The sequence below is a fragment of the Anthonomus grandis genome, chromosome 6, assembly GCF_022605725.1.
Source record: "Anthonomus grandis grandis chromosome 6, icAntGran1.3, whole genome shotgun sequence".
Lineage (NCBI taxonomy): Eukaryota > Metazoa > Arthropoda > Insecta > Coleoptera > Curculionidae > Anthonomus > Anthonomus grandis.
The window spans coordinates 21,059,430-21,073,675 of NC_065551.1; the positions used below are offsets into that span (position 1 = coordinate 21,059,430).

A 14,246-nucleotide genomic window follows, 5' to 3' on the forward strand; every position below is an offset into this window, starting at 1 on the left:
ATTTTAAATACAAATAAAAAACTTTTGAAAGAATTTGAAATTTTTACTAACTTTTTAAATTTTGCACCACTTTTATTATAAATATATGAGTGCGATGACGAGATACTCTTAAAACAAGATTGGCATTTATTTTATGGAGAAAACATCTTACCTATTACCCATTCGCTTGATTTCCAAAATAGACTTCTTCGATAAAATTTAATTGCAATGTTTTTCATAACAGAAAAATTTGTAGACACTTTTTTGGAAATGTTGCGTTAGATTTTCACACATACAGTAGTGGCCATAATTATAGCAACAAGTACATTTTTCCTTCAAATTATATGATGTGGTAGATTAGAAAAAAAACTGGTATATATTATGATGTATTTTTTACAAAGCTTTTTATTTATGTTTATTTTTTTGTTACTTTATAAAAGAAATAAAAAATGGAAATTTTTTTTAGGAAACGGGTTGGACATTATAGCAACACATTTTAGAAAAATCAATTTATTTATTCTCCAAAGTCAAAATAAGATTACAATACAATAATATTCTTCAGTATTTAGTATAGTACCCTTTAGCCCTTATAACAGCAATGCATCTTTTTGGCATGGATAAAATAAGTTTGTTTATAACATCATGATCGATTGACAACCAAGTATCCTGAAGAGCTTCGAAAAGTTCTCCAGCATTTTTGAAATTCCTGGTTCTACACCTGTTATCCATAAATTCCCAAAGATTTTCTATTGGATTTAAATCCGGAGATTGGGAGGGCCACTTCATAACATTAATTTTTTCATCATGGAGAAATTCTTTTATTAGCCTTGAAGAATGTTTTGGATCATTGTCATGTTGAAATTGATATAACAGCGGCATATTTTCTTCAGAATAGGGTAACATAACATTCTTTAATATATCCTTGTACATAAATCGATCCATAATCCCTTCTATTCTGTGAAGAGGTCCCATACCATACCCCGAAAAACAGCCCCACACTAAAACTGAACCACCACCATGCTTAACTGTAGGAGAAGTATACCGAGGATTAAATCTTTTGCCTACAGGACGTCGAACGTATGCAGCACCATCACTTTTAAATAAATTGAATTTTGATTCATCGATAAAAATAACTCCGCGCCACTGATCAATAGTCCAGCCCTGGTGTTCTCGAGCAAATTCAAGTCGGGCCTTCACGTTCTTCTTGGAAAGAAGAGGCTTTTTTGCTGGTCTGCGTCCAAACAACTTATTTTCAAATAGACGCCGCCTTATGGATCGTTCACTAAGATCGGAACACCCACTGCCATCCAAAAGCCCTTTAATTTTTGAAGAGGACAAAAATGGGTTTTGCCTGGAAATCCGAACAATCATTTTGTCACTTTTTTTTTGAAGTTTTCCGGGTACGTCCCAAATTTTTTTTGGGTACTACCAGCCCTGTGTTATTGTATCTTTTCACTATACGTGATACAACTGATCTGTGAAGAGCAAAATTTTTTGCAATGGATGACTGTTTGATGCCTGACTTATACTGATTAATTATAAGTTGCCTCACTTCAACAGACACGGTTTTACCACGACTCATACTGTTATTTAAATAAGTTAATAACTACCAAGAAATCACAATATAAATTGTTTCAATATTGCACTTCAACAGATTGAAAGAGCACTAAATTTCAAATGTTGCTATAATTATAACCAGGTGAAATATTTGCAATTACAAATATTTATTGTCAGCAAAAAAACAGGTAGGCTTTTTTTTATTTGAATGAGAAATTTTGTTTAAATATTAAGAGGCCATCTAAACCAGTGGCGTACTTTTACGATTAAAACATACATATAATAGTTATTATTAAATATTAGTAAAATTCAGATTTGTTGCTATAATTTTGGCCACTACTGTACGTCGGCATCACTTCGGCCCGACTCGATTATTTATAAATGAATTTCCATCCGAAATTTATCCAGTTGGTTTATGATCAAAGTTGCCGAATATATTTTCGGAATAATTTTAAATAAAAAAATATTTCAGAAATTGAGGAAAGTGGTGCGTAATGGATTCACTTAACCCACAGTCATAACCCGGTATGCCAAAACGGAAAAAGGTTTCCGAAAAAATAATTCACAAACACATACACACACGGCGAATTATTAATGCTCGCTAACGATGAAAACAAAATAATTCTTCGAGTGTGATTTTTAATTTGCATCCCAAAAAATCGCGGACCGTATGCGGAAATTTTAACTCGGAGTTTTTCCTTTTTTGCATCGGTTCAATTTCTGGCCAATTTATCGCGATTTACGAAGCTCTTTCCCCAGTTTTCCGATTCGGTGGCCTGAACAGTTCGCGGTTATTTTCCATGTCCAGACCGACAGGCCGTAATGGTAGAAACGGTTCTTGCTTTGAAAATGCTTTTCAATTTTGTGGGAGACCTCCAGAACTCCAATTATCTTCCTATTATTGACCTTATAAGAGGCAACAGAGAGAGAGTCATGGAATAATTTTTCATTTTATTTCAGGCATTTAATGCAATTTTTTATATATAAGGATATTCTCTAGAGGTAATTGAAATCATGATTTATTTTTCTAGACATTCAAAGATCTTTTTTTATGTTCCACGCTTCTGAAATGGTTTGTTATATTTTTCGTTAATTCCAGGCGTTGTTATTTTTGTTTTTCGATTACCAGATGCTCACTTTAGTTATGTAGTTTTATTGTAGTTTTCTTGCTCAATATTGTAGTTTTAAACCAGCAATTTTAAATAAATTGTTATCGAGCTGATTAAGTGTATTAAATATTGATATTATTATAATTCAAAATTTAAATAAGGCTAAAATAGTATTATACTGAAGGAAAAAAAAAACTCGCATTTTAATAATCGCACTTTTTATTTTGCGCATGTCCGCTGATCCCATTATTATTATGGCAGCCTAAAATTTCTCTCTCTCACATTCTCGATCGTAAAAAATTAAATTCTAGAAAACGTATGTTTTCGCGTTATCTTCTTATACTGGAACTTATATAAAATTTGTTTGTGCCTTTTCTAACAAAAGTTTATAAGGCAGTTGCATACAGTTACGTACTACTCCGACGCCATCTTTCACTTTCCCATATAGAAGAAAAGCATAATTTTAACTAAACTGATGCACATATTAACAAAAACCATTCTATAGTTTAGGGTTATAGAAAATAGTTAATATTAGAAGAATATGAGGAACAAAAATATAGAAAGTTAAAATATTGGAAGGGCGTTTTAGCATTCAACAAAAACATCTGTTTATTATTTGTAAAGTATCAGTATTGGAAATTACTTTATCTTCACCTACCAGCCAGTATTCCTTCTCCTGACCTATATTAATCCAAATGATTAAACTAAAGTTTGGCGAAATATATGAAATAAAGTGATGTTAAAAAAACTAAATCTACATTTGTGCCCCCTTAAGATGGAGCCAATTTATCCCTTACATAAAGAATTTACAAACGGTCACTTACCTAACAAATTGGTGGTAAGCCGCTTTGTGAGAGGCGGCACTAATTTGACTGGCCAGCTGCTGGTTGAGTATCCTCTTTCTCTGTAAGCGCTCCTGCAGCTCCGATATCCGTTTATCGATGGCGCTCATTTCCTCCTGCCTTGCCGTAAGTGCCTCTCGTTGCTGGTTGAGCCTTTGATTTTGTTGTTCGTTTAACTTATTGCGATACTGAAATGGTAAAAATCGTTATAAAAAAATATAGGTATCAATTTTTTTAATACGGTTAGGTCATTAAAGAAAAAAATATTTAAAAGAAGTTAAACATGAAACATTAAATTTCAAATGTATTGAAAACCACTTACAAGGACAAAAAATAAATAATATCTTTATTTAGCAAAAAGTTACATCCAATAAAAACATAAATAAAAAATAAACTAAAAGTATAAGTTGGCCATAACTGTATCAGGACACTCCGGTTTGTCCATGGATGGTCTCGGTAATCCAGAAACAGCATCCCGGTTCCAGAAATATCCTGTCAGAGGTAGACCATAAATTAAAACTAGACTTAGCCTAAACATTATTTCCTTGCCCCACTTATTAAAAGCACAGTTAATTGTTGTTTGCCTTATAATAATAAAAATAATGTCGACTTAGGTTGATTGAGTCGGTTTGGTTGCAAGCAGCCGATGACACACATTTGGAACTTGGTTCACCTTGCTGACCAGACACATTGGTCCCCCCGTGTAATACTTAGAAATGCTTCGGTAGTTCCAAGAAGCTGTAACCAGTATCCCGGTTGGCCCAAAAATACCCAGTCAACAGATAAACCCACAATCAAGATGATGATTAGAGTGGAAACAATGCATACTATAGTAAAACTACTAAGACTAGTATCAAGTCTATACGATTTCTCGTATTATAGTTATGTATATCTCCAAAAACTCTTAATTTATTACAAATATAATCGGGGAGCATCTGATGTTTTAATTTAAAAATAAACAAATAAACGTTATACAAAATTCTTTGATGTACAGACAGCATATCTAGGACACCCAACATAGAGACAATAGGCGTGTAACGATTACAATTTAGAATCAGTCTCATAGCCCTATTTTGAATTCTTTCCAGTTGGTCAATTCTATACTGTGGCAAGTTAAACAATAATGTTGAACAGAACTGTAAATGAGGAAGAGCAATGGCGTTGTAAAGTTTTAATTTGATGTACATTGACAAATTTTTTCCAATTCTTGTGATAAATCCAATTTTTTTTGAAAATTTTCTCATTACATAATCTGTATCAGCATGGAAATTCAGATTGGCATCGAGAATGGTTTCCAAATATTTAATTTAAATTTAACAAAATACTTTCCCCATTCACAGAAATCTGTATATTGCCCAAGTCTATAGAACTTAATCTAGATCTCTTGCCAAATATACAAAACTTGGATTTACCTAAACTTAGTTTATTTCTACAAAGCCAGATGAATAAGTTGCAACAAGAATAAGAGTTCAACGTTCATGATCTGTTGCAGTTGATGAGTGTCTTTACCCACCACATATAACATTGTATCATCCGCAAATAACACCACCGCACCACCTCCACCATATCGTTGACATACAATAAAAATAGCATAAAATAAAAAGGTTCTTTATTTCATGGTTATACGAGATGTGTTATGCAGGGTAGCTGCTAATGTTATAATCAATTAGGATTTTCGTTTGTTGAAAAAAATGGATCAAAGAATTTGTATCAAATTTTCAATCAACAACTTATTTAGAGAATGTAAAAAAAGCACAAGGAGTTCCTTGTGCTTCCATGAACGATCCGTCATCGTTCGGTTTGTAAGTTTTCTAAAGAAACAGCAGATACCAAAATATCTTAGGAGACCAGAAAATCATAAAATTCTCTACACATACTATAAAACTCTCCAGTACCTACGATATAACTCCTCTAGCAGAAAAGTTGTCAAATATGCACTTGTTGTCATCGGCGAAGAATTTATCTTCGAAGATCTGAAAGCATCGAACGGGGTTTTTTTTGTAGCATTTTTCATCAATAAAAAGCAGCTTTTATAGCGCTTCGGTGACTCTAGCTTTCAGGGATAGCAAAAATATTAAACTACGCCTAAGTAGCAAAATAATACCATCTGCACAAGTGCCCTCCAGGAGCTGAGGAGAAGACAAAAAATCAGAAAAACTCCATACTGTGGACAGTGGCACAGAAGGACTGTAGGAGGAACAAACGCTGCTACAAGCGCTGGAACATCTATCCGATAATAATATTTTCTCTTTTAAATACTCTTTTTTACATCGAAGACCTTTATTTCGTGTTAGTTATTTATTTATGTGCACCTTTTATGTCTTATTTACACTTTCGTTTACCATGTATATTTTTCAACGTTTGTTTTAGTAACAAAAAAGGTTAGGATAAAAGTTAGATTTTGCAAAGAAATAAAACTGGGTCATCTAAATTGAGAACAAGTAATGATCGACTTATGGTTAAAATGGTATGTGCATACAGATAATCTTACTAAAAAATAAAAATCATTAATATACGCTTTTAAGAAAGCGTAAAATTAAATCTTTTAAAAAATAAAGCTATTGCTTCATAGGACAGGTAGTTTTTAATAAATTAACATTCGAACTAAAACAAATAATAAGTCAAAAGAAAAATTAGCAAATTAGTGTGCAAACATTAGCGTAGACTAATAAATAAATATTTTATTTCAAAAAACGAAAATCCCGTTATTTTGTGAACATATTTTATATAAGCCCAGAAAAAAAAACAAAAAAAAAAATCGAAGGAAATAAAGCCGGGTAAATTATAATAGACAATATGCAATATTTAAACAATTTAAATTTTACAGTTTAAAATTACCAAAGAGGACTGGCTCAATTATAAGAGACTGCGTAACTACATTTTGAGATCTATTAGAACAGTTTATTTAGATTCAATTTGTAGACAGAATAATCAAAATGAAAACAACTGTATTGCAGATCATCCTTCAAATTGTAATGACCTTATTAGCTTTTTTCGGTTTTTTTTTTCAGGAGAAATCATATTGTGTTGACACGGTAAATTAGTATAAACAAGGTATATTTTATCGAATTTTGAACTTTTTCTTCCAGCTTACAATTATAGAAGAAATAGGAGAGATTCTAAAGAATATTAAGAAAAATGCACCAATCGTCTATAATGCTTAAATATTGTAGTCTATTGATTGACAAATTTATATGTCACATTATAAATCTCTGTATTAAAGCATTGAAGCCAATTATAGGGAAATAATTCATGAACATTAATCAATGGACAATTTCTATTGGAAAATCGCTTTTAAAAGTCACTACTTCTGTATAATTTAATGACATCCGAACAGTAGGTATTTTGCCTGCATTATTCAAAATTTTCGAAAAATTCATGCCCAAATGTATGAATTTGTTGTAAAAGATAATATATCACCTTGTACACAATGCGGTTTTAGAAAAAACGTTGGTACTTTGTGTGCAGTCAATAAAAAATTAATCAAGTTTTCTAAGGCCTTTAATACTATTTATTAATCATAGATTACTAGTAACAAATTAAAAGTATTATGGCTCTTTAGCGTATTCCTGTTAACTTGTTCAACCTTATTTAAGCAACAGATCAACAAAGTCTTTGAAAACTAGTGTTATGATTTTTGAAAATATAAACAGTGTAAGTTGCATTAAAATGACATCAGTATTAATATAAATATTACAAAACTTTGTTGAGTCAGGGCTTAGATTCAGGGACCATGTAAAAAAGATAATTAAAAGATCACATATTTTAAATAAACGACATCTATGTGAGAGCTTATTTTTAAGTAATTTTACCTGTTGCGATTTTTTATAAGGATTTTGTAATATATAAGGATTGTATAGTCAAACTAAAGGAAGAATTCAGAGATTACGCCTGTGCGTTTGTATTTGGTAAGAAAAACAATAACTATGTATCGCTTCTATACTAACAAATAAACTGGAAGACCGTAGGATTTATGTACTTTTGTAATGAATATTATAATTAATCGGTCCTTTTTCGTAATATGCATAACGGTAATATTTGAGCAATTACCAAACTATTTCTATGCTCCTTCATTAAAGTGTGCTATTTCTGTTGCTGTTGTATGTATAGCACCACCTATATGTCCAATGGCAAATTACAATGAACGTTCATTGACACTGATTGATGTCAGAATTTCAGGGATAATAAAAATGGCGTGTGTAAAAAGTTAGTTTTATATGTATACTGTTTCATATAAAAAACTATTTCAGTGCAGTTTTTTTTAAGGATTACTTATTACAAAGGTAATAGGTTAAGAATATAAGTTTTTTTAAGGCATGTGTACCATATTGTGTATTTTAGTATATTTCGAAGATGATAATAAATTAGTTATACAAGATAAAAATATTGTTCTTTTCCTATTGTACTTTTTAGATTAATCCTTCATTATTATTATTTAGAATTTATAAATTTTTATTTTTCATTATTTACAAAATATCTTTACACTTAATATATTTAGAATTAATTTACAAGCTCAATAAATTTTTGTCTTCCTCTCACTTTAGTCGAGTAGCTATCTAAAAGTTAGACTGTGCCAAGTATAGGGCTCATATAATTGCATCTCTTTCTTCGTAAAATAAAAAAATAAAATGTAAAAAGATATTACAAAAAAAAAGTCGTCTATTTTTATTTCTATTGTTATTATTATCTTTTTTTAAATAGTTAAAAAAAATATTTTAAAATTATAATAAAATTCTAAAACTTCGCGGTTTAATATCACTTCTCATGTAATTGCTTTTTTCCTGTCAAATACTTAATTTTTACTAATAAGAAATATTACAGTACATAATTACAGCTTATATGACCACGGTTACAATATATTCTATTGTTGCCAGATTTCTGGCCTGTGACAAGGCTTTTATTTTCTGCAAAGAATTTGCAATTCTACAAATTTATCTTTTGCACTTAATAGACTACAAAATTTTATTTTTTTTGTTGGTTATCATTGAAAGCCATCGTAACAATTCAAATTTTAAATTATTAGTAAATTTGTTTTCTATAAGTCTTTTAAAGGAAATGCTCTTTTTTTAGCCAAATTCTTAGTTCTTGAAACTCCACAATTCTATACTTTCTACGAGCCTTCTAATATGCTTTCTCAATGTAAATGTTTTTTTTCCTATCAAATACTCAATTATAAAAATCTTTAACTAATAAGAAATGCTTGCATACAGCAAATTAGACCATGGTTACATGTGTTGTCTATAAGTTCTTAGAATATAAATATAAATATAAATTCCTATTTCTTGAAACTACACGGTTCAACATACTTTCTACAAGCCTTCAACATTTTTTATTTTAGTCCACCTAAACTATTCTAAATACTTTAGGACATTTTCGAAAAAATGTAAAATTAAAAAGAAAAAAAGTCACTGGAATCTCAAAGTCTCAATTTTAAATTTAAAAACGCTTATTGATATAAAACAAAAAAATATATATACAGGGTGTCCCGGTTCATGTGAGAAATCTCTCGGATCCAAGTAGAACATCGAAAAATAATACCGAACGCTCCTATAGAAAAAATTCCTACAGGCCTTCTTTATGAAGATACAGCCTCCTAAAGAACGCTGCTGGAAATTGGTTTTTCATAAATTACTTTTAAGCTACCCAGTAGAATTTAATAAAAATTTTAGGTGATGAACACTATTAGGGACCTCTTAAAATGACATCCTTAGAATACATTTACCTTGTTTACTTTACCAGGGGCGGACTAAGTTGTACACTTTAATGCGTATATTTTTAACACCCTCTATGTTAAAGTCTGAAAAAAATAAATTTGGATACCTTGAACACTAGGCTAAAAAAAAGGTACTTTTGTTCATTATCGATAAAATGAACCGTTTTGGAGAAAAAAAATAATAAACGAGCCAATGTTATTTTTTAATTTTTTTTTAATGAAATAAGTACGCTAGTTATTTAAAGAACAGAGAAATTTCGATGTAAGTCATTTAATTTAAAATAATACATGTTCCTAAAAATACAGTGGTGTCCTAAAAAATACTTTTACAAAATAATAAAAAGAAAAACCTATGATGAGTGTATGTTTTTAAATTAGAAAAAACAACTTACAAAAAAATGCCAAAAACCAAACATGTAAACAAAAGTTAAATTCTTCAATACGAGCAATAAACAATTAATTATTAAAAACTTCATAAGTAGGTTCGACGTGGGCTCCGTGAACTCTTAACACATTCGCGGGCACGACATATCGAGGACTGCTGCACTCATCACAATAACCCAAGATTGTTTTTTATATTATCACAATGAAATGTAATTCTTTGAAGCAGTTCTTCCCGAGCATCGACTGGGGTGGAATACGCCAAGGTTTTGAGGTGACCCCATAGATAAAAATCTAATGGCGTTAGATCGGGAGACCGAGGAGGCCAAGCAACAGGTCCTCCTCTACCTATCCAACGGTTTTCAAAAGTATTATTTAAGTGGTGTCTTACAGCAAGCATAAAATGAGATGGGGCTCCATCATGCATAAAATACATATCTCGGCGGGTTGCAAGGGGCAAATCTTCTAATAAATCTGGAAGATTGTTCTGGAGGAACTCCAAATAAAGTTCTCCGTTTAAACGTGGTGGCAGTTCAAATGGCCCAATCAAAAAATTGCCAATAATTCCTGCCCAGATATTTATTGATTGGAATTGATGTTGATGATGAGAAATAATAGTATCACGGGGATTTTCATCAGCCCATACATGTGAGTTATGTAAGTTTTCAATTCCATTTTTGGTAAACCTTGCTTCATCCGTAAAAAGAATTGTGCTGATAAAGTTAGGGTTATTTCGCTGCTGATCTAACAGCCAGTTTGAGAAGTATATTCTAGGAGCAAAATCTCTGGGCAGTAGTTCATGCACTTTTTAAGTGATGTGGGTACAACAGTTGTCCTTGAAGTACCATATGCACAATTGTTTTGGACGAATGAAGCTGAGCGGCTAATTTTCGAGTACTCGTTGTAGGAGTGTCAGCTACAGCGTCTAAAATATTTTCTTCCAATTGCACTGTACGTGCTGTTCTCCTCCGACCACCATTATTCTTTTTTTTTTTAAACATCCTAAAATTGCATTAAGGAAATTTAATAGTATTACCTCATTAAGTGGAAAACAGAAACCTACCAGTTTCCCTTAGATGTTGATCAACACGTTGAAATGTTTTCTGATCCGGAATAATGCGATTGGGAAATCTTTCTTCGTACAATCTTTTTGCTTTCAATGCATTGCAAGACGCCAGACCATACATAAGATGCACATCTGCATACTCAATAAAAGTAAACTCCATATTGTGACGTAATATAAATTAAAAGTTACCAAAAAATACAAAAATTAAAAAAAATTATCAAATAAAGGATGAATATGTTGACAAAGATTAGGTTTAAATGATAGGGTATTTGCTAAATTTGGAGTTTAGCAACGTTTGTCACAATAATGCGTTCAAAAATTAAAAAATTCCGATAAATAAGTCAGGTACTTATTTATCGGAAAGTCAGGTAGTCTAAAAAATCAGGTTAGTTAAAAAGTAATTTATGAAAAACCAATTTCCAGCAGCGTCCTTTAGGAGGCTGTATATTCGTAAAGAAGGCCTGTAGGAATTTTTTTTATAGGAACGTTCGGTATTATTTTTCGATGTTCTACCTGGATCCGAGAGATTTCCTACATGAACCGGGACACGCTGTATAAAAAACTTTTAATTTAATTATCATTTATTGTAAAATAATATAAATCTGAACTACACTGAATTGTTAACATATAATTACATCAAATTACCAATTAAAATGAAGAATTAAATTTAACGTTAAAGTAAATTTGCCCTGTTAATTGCAAGTAAAAAATTAAATAACTGTTCAATTTGCACGGTACTCATTAAGGGTTGAAACTCTAATTATCCTGTTGGAACCACTCGACGTCCCGTTTATATGGAAAAAAAACTAATTAACTTCTTAATTGATTCCGTAGCGCTTTTCAGTTTTAAATTAAAGTTTCGCGTGAAGTATAAATGATGGCTTTGTTGCATAAACAAAACATAATTGCTTTTCGTCCTGCCAAAAAATACTTTGAAGCGTTATTAAACATTTATTAGTTTTTAATTTCGCAATGTAAGTATTTTGAAAAGGGGCCAAAGAGATAACATTCAAGCAACTTTAATGTGAGTTTTTCCAATTAATTTTGCAATTCTGGTTTAAAGCAAAAATGTCAAACTAATGCAAATTAAAAATTCATTTTCGACTGTACCTTTTACCTGCTTTAATTCTTAGAGTTAGTAGCGCCTAAATAAATCATGTAAGCGCAGTAATTCTTCAAAAAGGCCCTTTTATGCTCCCGAAAAAAATGTGCTCTGCAGCCGTTAAAAGCAAAATGTAAGGCGAATGAAGGCATTATAGTGCAGAGTGATGAAACCCTAACATATAACCTAATTTTGTAACTAGCCCTTTTAGCTTTTAGATGCCAAATATTAGCCTGTAATAGGGAGTCAGGATTTTACCATAAATGCATTATGGTCTTATAGTACATTATCTCTTTTACTCTCGAGGAACACTACTATATGTAGTCTGAGTTAAAAGGCTTTTTCCTAATGGCACTTTAAAGACAATGCACTGCAAACCATAGAACTATATACAGGGTGGCTTAAAATCCGCTATTCTCCCCTCTGGCCATCCGGCTGTTAAAACCCTCTTAAAGCCCCTAGGCTATTATTATGGCAATGTCCTTATTATTCACCTCTTGTAAAACAAATAAGGAGCATCTGTTTTCTGGTAAAGTTAATAGAATTTTGCCCTCGGAGAAAGAGCCGGGAGCAGAAAATAATATATTACTGCCTTTACAGAATGTTAAATAGGGTCAAGAGGTTCATTTATACGCAAAACCGGAATTGTTAAACATTAATGCTGTAAGATAATGAAACTGAACTCGAAAAACAATTTTGAGAAATTATTGAGGTGGACATAAAAAGAAGGACGGTTACGTAATATCTAATAATAGCAGAAAGTGTTTTATAGGGATTTAAATAAATAAATGAATTATAAATGCCTTATGCTCTTAATCCTTAAATGCTCTATATTTCTGCCCCTGTATATAATTTAAAAATTTCCAAAAACACGTCAAATTTATTCTGAGGGGGACATTTTGTAGGTTAGTTTTCAAATAAATTGCAGCAGCTTCCTGACGAGGGCCGATATAACCTCTAAAATATTAAATGGAAAAAGTCGACTGATACCTCATTCGAAATGTCTTTTAATTGCCTTTTTAAAAATACCACATAGTCGACCTTTTGATTAAGAAAGGAGTTTGAAAGCGCACTTTATTACTGTTTGGAAGAATGGACGACATTTTAAACATTTAATAAATTAAGTTACTTTTTATTACTTTTTTATGTTCTACTTCATTACAATATTATAGTTATTACTTAAAAAATATCTTTACAGTTTTAACTTGTTTCTTATAAAATATTAACAAAAAGATAAATGGTGGTATCTTTGAAAAAGTAATTAAAAGACCTTTAAAATAAGGTATCACTCGAGCTTCCCTTTCCATTTAAGATTTTAGAGGTTATGTTCGCCTCCGCCAGAGAGCTGCTGCAATTTGATTGTATTTGATAACCTAAAAAATGTCCCCCTCAAAAATAAATTTGACGTATTTTTGAAATTTTTTTAATTTTATACAGGGGCAGAAATATAAAGGGTGGTACCTTTTCAAATTGACACCCTGTATAGAGGCGTAAAAAAAGAAAAAAACCCAGTCTAGCTTTACTGAACTAGTAATTGTAAAGTAAGAAAATATTTTAAGGGTTAATTTTACCTTAAAAGTTGACTGATGATATGATATTGACTGAATCCAAAAATCTTATACGTTCTTCTCAAAGAGACCAACATACAAAATTGATGAAAACAGAAAACACAAAGTCACGGTCTCACACATTGACGAGACTGAAGATTGTGTATGGTTTTTAAATGCCTGATACACCAGCTAAAGCGAAACACGTGACTTGGTGTTTTTTTTATTTTCTCAAATTTTGATGATATTGAGGTTATAAGAAGGCTCATATAACAACATATTGTTTAGCCAAAAACGGCCAAACACGTCAAATTTAATATTGAGGGAGACATTTATTGACAGAAATTGCGTTTCTCTGACGTCTTCTTCTCACCCCCAGAGCCTCCCTGTCAATTTTTTTGTGATGCGAATTTGTAAGTACTTTAGTGACAGGTTTTATAAAAGGTTTTTATTCTCTACATAGTCATATTTTTATTTTCTTTTTAGTACATTGAAAGGCTAGAATAAGTAAATAACAACTTTGTTTTTGAGTTCAACATGCGCACAGGGGCAAGGGGGTCACTTTGTTTATAAACACATTCATCGATTCTCTAATGTCAAGTTTACACGCATTTTTAAAAGAGGAAATTTTTAGCTATATAGCAACACATACAGATTGTGTTTTCGTTCGTTACTTATAGAAAACCGCATAGAGGCGAAATTTTGCAACGTTGCGCGTGTAGGAGTGCCTGTGACAGAGCACCTCCCCGGCCGGCCCGAGGACGGGATTAGTAAACATCTGACGTGGGAGGCGCGACAAAATGTCCCAAAATATTACGCGAAAATCCAGGCATTTTTAAAAATTTATTCTAATGGGGGTTTTACCAACACCACCGAAATAAAGAAGGCCGCGGGGCTTCGCTGTATTATCTTATTTCGGTGGTGTTGGTTTTACAGACATGACAATGTGT

General features: G+C 31.6%; 1 protein-coding gene across 9 annotated transcripts in view; it reads right to left on the minus strand.

The window, feature by feature from the left end:
- LOC126737802 (apoptosis-stimulating of p53 protein 1) overlaps positions 1-14,246 on the minus strand; it is a 413,921-nt gene that overhangs the window by 49,025 nt on the left and 350,650 nt on the right. For all 9 annotated transcript variants that reach the window (XM_050442856.1, XM_050442857.1, XM_050442858.1 and 6 more), the window contains one exon: positions 3,470-3,675. In XM_050442856.1, the coding sequence (XP_050298813.1) occupies positions 3,470-3,675 (206 nt within the window). The remainder of the gene's footprint in view (positions 1-3,469; positions 3,676-14,246) is intronic.